Source organism: Microtus oregoni, unplaced genomic scaffold (genome assembly GCF_018167655.1).
Source record: "Microtus oregoni isolate MIOR12 unplaced genomic scaffold, Mior012 000032F_ref0000030, whole genome shotgun sequence".
Taxonomy (NCBI): Eukaryota; Metazoa; Chordata; class Mammalia; order Rodentia; family Cricetidae; genus Microtus; species Microtus oregoni.
The window spans coordinates 15,486,500-15,492,500 of NW_024543091.1; the positions used below are offsets into that span (position 1 = coordinate 15,486,500).

General features: G+C 49.9%; 1 protein-coding gene across 2 annotated transcripts in view; it reads left to right on the plus strand.

Moving 5' to 3' along the window:
• Nucleotides 1-526: 526 nt before the first annotated feature.
• LOC121466041 (myocardial zonula adherens protein) overlaps nucleotides 527-6,001 on the plus strand; it is an 88,654-nt gene continuing 83,179 nt past the window's right edge. For both annotated transcript variants that reach the window (XM_041679510.1, XM_041679509.1), the window contains exon 1: nucleotides 527-689. In XM_041679510.1, the coding sequence (XP_041535444.1) occupies nucleotides 615-689 (75 nt within the window). In that variant the 5' untranslated portion in view covers nucleotides 527-614. The remainder of the gene's footprint in view (nucleotides 690-6,001) is intronic.

Sequence of the window (6,001 nt, forward strand, 5' to 3'; positions counted from 1 at the left end):
TAAACGTGATGGACAGCCTGTGTCTGGCTTCCTGCGACTTGCATTTCTGGTCTTCAACTTAGTCACTTCCTCTGGGAGCCTCCTTCTGAGGACTTGGGGACGGTTGCACGCTCCCAGAACACCTGCCCGTCTTCTACCATAGCAACGATAGCTGTCGCCTCTTAGGGTCCCTATCAGGGTGAAATTCTGTGAAGACAGGGGTTGGTCATTTACTAGGAGGCACAAATAATAGGCGCTCAGTAGTTACTGAATAAATGACACAGAGCAAGGGTCCCAGTGGTCCTCTGGATTTGACGGAAACACTGGGGTCGTGAGGTCGAATGGATAGGCGTCAGAGAGAGGAACCTACAGTGTGTGCAGGAAGACTGGACGGGGAGATTCGGAGAGGAGAACGCTCAACTTTGGGGAGAGAATGAGGCCAGACGGGTCTAGCTGGCACTCTTTGGCTCCGCCCCCTTCCAGGCTGCTCCCAGACCCCGCCCCCCCTGGCTCCAGCCCTGCGGAAGCTACAGCCTCAAGTGTCTGAGCCTCCCCCGCGCAGGGTGCGCCCCGCACGCTTTATCCTGCCCCGGAGCAGCGCGAGCACCCAGCCCTCGTTCCACAGCCGCTGCGAGATGCTGCGCTCCACGTCCACCGTCACCCTGCTCTCAGGCGGCAGCGCCAAGTCTCCTGGGACGCCCAGTAGGAGGGTGAGTAGCTAGCTGGAGAAGGAGCTGCCGGGTTCTCCTGCACCCATCCCTGTTGGCCCCTCTGTAGAGATGTGGGGAGGAGGATAGTTAGGGGTCAGCTGCAGGCCACAGACATCTCAACTTGGCTCAAGTTTCCTGGCCTGTTCCAGACTGCACAGTGACCCTCCCTCTGGACACCCCAGCGTCTGGAAGAGAGGGCTTAGGGGACTTTCTGGAATGCCCAGAACTTCCCTCTCTTTCTTGTCTCCACTGTCAAGCCAAGATTAAACGTGGCACTAGTTAAAAGATGGCAAGGAAGAGGTTTCTGAGGTCCTTATCATGAGAAGCACAAGTAATGAATGTATTTAAAATGCCAGCTTTCCTCCATCTCTTGGTTCGGAGCATCGTCTGTGTGTCCATCCACCAGTGATAGTGCCTTTGGTTCAGGAGCCGCTTGTCGAAGGTAGCCTGTCTGCAGGCCAGAGCTGAGCAGCTGACCACCCTCAGCGGGGCAGGACTTAGTTTATGCAGGCAGGCAGTTTCTTCTTTGTGGCATCGGGGCCAGTCTTAAAGTCCTGGGCATCCTCTCCAGGGAGGTTTCCCTACGGAAATCTGGTTAGCCACTGTCTCTGCACAGTCTGCTCTCACCTGCATATCTCCTCATGCTTCCTTCATGAAAGAACGACCGGACTAGTCAGGTTCACATTCCATGCCCTTTCTAAAACCAGGGCCTCAGAGAACACTGTTAGAGCCTGGGCTGTAGCTTTCTAGTTTTGGTGTTATGATACTGAGTTCTCACCCACTCTCTTAATCGTGTTTCCCCACGGTTCATTTGAACAGGTTAAGTCCAAACCAAAAACCCCTTCTGTAGTCAGGCCAGTTTGCTTGGCCTGTAGACGCTCTTGTAGGCGGCTATCTTTCTTCAAAATACACAAAAGGCACGTGTTGCTTTTGGGTGTGGGTCAAGTGATGTGTGTGTGTGTGTGTGTGTGTGTGCATGGTAGACACCCAAGGCTGACAGAACTCTGGTTGTTTGATCATTAACTTCATAAAGTAAGCATCACATTTGGTTAGTCCAACCATAGTCCTGCCTTACTGCAAAAAGAGTGTTTGACCTTTCCCATGGAAAGCTTTGTTAATTAGAACAAAATTTTGGTTGACAATACATGAAACCATTGAACAGATAGCCCTGAGCTGTGTACAGCACTCCCTCTCCCCTGGGGGATGCTGGGTGAGGTAGATAGTGGGATCCTGTGGGTAAATACAGATGTGGGTGAATACAGATGTGGACGAATATAGATGTGGGCGAATACAGATGTGGGCGAATACAGATGTGACTATGCATTCAGAGCATCTTTGAGAATTTTGCCCTTGAATGGTACTTTGGTGTCTGGACACACCGTTGAGTAAGATTATACCAAAACTTTAGGCTGAAGAACTCAGGCTTCTGACTGGAGCATCCTGTCACCTCTAAGGCTCCAGGTGCTGTGTGTGCATGTGTGTGTGTTGGCGCTGGCGGGGAAGCTATGTGTTGGGAAGCTAAGGTGTGTTGATTGACTGACTGACTCACTGAATATTTATAGATCTATTTCTGTGTGCTGTAAGGCTGGGTGCTTGGCTCCACTCCGTTCCTTGAGGCAGACATTGTCACAGATGATATACAGTGGTGATTTTTGTTGTGAGCAGGGTGTTTCCAGGGTTCAGTGACACTAGAAGGAAGTCTCTCTCTGAGGTGTGTGAGGCAAGCCTCTCCCTGAAGGTGAGCTGATGGTCTTCCAGCAGGAGCAGGCGTTTGAAGCCAATTAACACGACTGATTGTGAAAAGAGGATTATCATTCCTCTCAGTGGATGCTTGACATAGACTGTATGGTAATGTGTGTCAGACCTGCTTTGGAACAAAACACCTATTTAAAAAAACCTTTTTAGAAACACAAGAAAATAAATTATACACTAAATGAGTAACCATGAGAAATGTTTCTGAAATTGAAAAGTTTTCAAGAAATCCTGTATCCTCTCATCTCTTCCCTGGGATTGGACACAAGATGATCTCAAACCAGAATACTTTGGGGCGTGTTTAACCTGTTACTTTTAGGCTGCTCGTGGTGGTCAAGGGTAGCCATGAATGTAGTCCAACACCAAATCATGAACGTTCTTAAAACACTGTGAGATGCTTTTGTTTGTTTGGAAATTTAACTGCATGGTTCGTGCGTGTGAACTTTGTGTAGGACAATGCTGAGCCTCAAAGTCAAAAGGTCTGCTAGCTATTAAAATAGACCAGCTTTATCCAAAGGGCTTATCAAAGTGAAAAGCAGGCCTTGCTGTCGCAGACGTCAAGCCAACCAGAAGTAGTAGTGGCCGGTGACACTGTGCAGGAGCTGCCCTGAGTCAGCTGTGAGGGTAGTGTGGCCAACCAGGCTGTCACAGGTCACCCTTTGTTCAGCGACTGCCACCTGCAAATGTACTTACTTCCCTCTTATCTGAAATCATCCCCGGGGGAGGGGGAAGCCTGCTGGAGAGGGTGATTTCTGTTAGTGGATAAACAAAACACCAAGAAACATTCATACACGCTAACCAGTGGGAATTGAAAAAGGAAAAAGCTCTACCTTCAAACCAGTTGTGCACTAAAAATAGCTTTATCTATGGCAACAGTGGGAAGATAAAGTGTTTGGAGAATAAGTACAGCTAGAAAGATGACCTTGGGGGAATGTGGGGGTGGAATTTAAAAAAAAAAAAAGCCTACATGAAGGGCTTCATTGATTTGGAAAGGGATTTTGTAATTGAAGGTTAGCCTCACAGCCTAGTTTTTTGAAATGAAGTCAGTTGTGTGGCCAGGTTGTGTTCCGGGAGTGGAAGGCAGCTCATCCTCTGGGCTGTGAGGTCCTCCACCTGTCACGGGGGCTCTCCTGCACTGGATCCTGTTGAGAAGATGACACTTGGCTGCTTAGAGCTGGGTATTGTGACTCCTTGGTGGAGTGAAAAAGCCCAACTAAAACAAACCCAAACAAGGCCCTGGGGTAAGAGTGTTTCCTAGCCAGCCCTTCCCTTGGCAAAGGCCTTCTCTCTTAAGACCCAGCCCAGGCCTGTCCATCATCACTCCCTGCTGCTGATGCTGTACTCACCAGAGCCTCCTTCCTGCCTTGTTGGTTCAAAAACAAGGAATTCCCCTTGACTGGCATGTGAAAGGGGCTGGCAGGTGTTTGCCCAGCTTCCTCTTCTCAATGGAGGAAATAGTCTATGTAGCTCTGTATCCTGTACCCTGGGGAATCCACGGAGGGCATGGGTACACAATTCTACTGTTCTGTAGGATCTGGGGAAGGGACATGGGGTTTGGGTGGAATTCAGCCTCAGATGGAAGGAAGCCAATTGCAGTATTGGCTGCGGGGAGGGAGGAGACTTTCATTGCGTTCAGAAAACTGCCTGGGTCCTGCTTGGGATCCTTTGAGCCAATTCCTGACAGGCCAGGCTGTGGTCTTATGTAGCATCACTAGAATTTAACCCAAACACCTCTGGCACTGGCATCTGACAGTTACAGGCTCAGAAAAACACCAACCTCCCCCTTCTTTTGTTTTTCTATCTTGCCTTGTTTAGGGTGGTCCGACTTGGGGCTCTGAAGGACACTTGTCTTATGGAGAGTTCCATGTTTATTCTGCAGTATATAGAATGAAAGTCTAGGCTTTCCTAGGCCACTGCAGAGGCCTAAATGTGTCCCTGTTGATGTTTTCCTGTGCTGTGCACCCACAGCCCAGCAAAGGGACCTGGAGCTCTGTGTCCCCACCAAGCTTCTTGGCGGTTGGCACCCCCTTCCAAGTCAGTGAGCCTCAGTTGCCTGCCTGATTGAGTTCAAGAGCTGACTTTGCTAGAGTTGGACCTGGGGTTCAGCCTGAAGTACTTCATCCATTACCAGCTTTGTGGCTTAAAAAGACCCCAGTACTTTTCTAGCATGTAGGAGAATAACACAGTGGTGTTTGCCTCTTTCCCTCTTCCGATGCGCTGTGTGTCCCAAATGTCAATCATATCGCTGACTTAGATCCACTCTTTATGGAAGAGAATGATCTATTCCACCATGCAAAACCCAGCCACCTGGTTCTGCCTCGGGAGCCTCTGTAAAGCCGAACTCCCGGTGTGATGTCCAGGTTCCTGACCTGACTCTGGCCTTTCTTGTCCTGTATCTCTGCAATTCCCAGGTGGTCAAGCTCCCACCTCCCACTCCTGAGTTTCCAATGCAGTTTTTCCTCTTTTCTTCTTGCCTCTCTGCTGTTGAGACTCTGAATCTGCCCTGAACCCTCATTTCCTCAGCTTGTGCAACCCACACTTGTGTGGAGCTGAGTGACCACTTGAGAAGAAGCTCTAGAGCTTCACTGTGTTAACGTGGGGCTCCCCACACAAGCGCAGGCCCTGAGTTCAAGACCGAGTCCATGTAAGTGGCTACGTGGGCTCAGCAATGCAGAGGCAGACACAAGCAGATCCCTGGGGATTGCCTGCCTACTTGTGACTTCCAGGCTACTGAGAGACCAAGTTTCAGTAAAAACCAAGGTGGGTGGCTCAAGGTGTAATGACATCCAGGGTCCCCCCAAAACCCTACTTTGCATACATTTTGGAAAGGAGAATGTAGGAAGAGACATCCTGGGATGAAGGCAGCCTGATGCTTTTGTCCTACCTGGAAGGAAGCTGGTGACAAGTGGGTAGGAATGAGAAGGGTGACAGTTCTGGCCAGGTCACCCAAGTGTCCTCCTTGCCTCTTCCTCTGCCATGGTTGGGATTTCATTTATTGGCTTAATTCGGTGACTCTCAACCTTGGTTCTACATAGACTTTTACTAGACAACTTGAAACAGTTATGTCTGGGTCTCCCTCAGAACCAACTCAGGCTTTGAACTGCATGGAACATGGGCTGAAAGGAAGGCCTAGCCCCATCTTTATTGAGAAGCAGCCCATGCAACCGTGAGTTCCTTTGAGGATAAGTGTCTCTCAAAGCTTTGCTTCCCCTTATGGATTCTTAGAAAGGCAGATATTTGGGGCAGCCAGTAAGGCCCCTTGGGCCTGTGGATAGCCATCAGGGTTATGGGTGGTGTAGGGCCAGGGGGTCAAAACACTGCTAGATGTACTGGAATTTTTGTGTGCATTCATGGACTTACACTTTCTTCTCGGATCTTAGCACTTTGAGTGCATTCTGTGGCCAGGACAGAAGTGATCCAGAGAGCGTTGAGAGAGCAAGGGTGCCCCCTGCCCCCCTCTCGGTGGCTTTTGTGTGGCAGCAGGCCTGACAGGAGAAAGAAGGGCCCTTCCTCATGGTGAGGGGAGGCTGGATGCTGCTCTTCAGGCAGGCTGGCCTGCT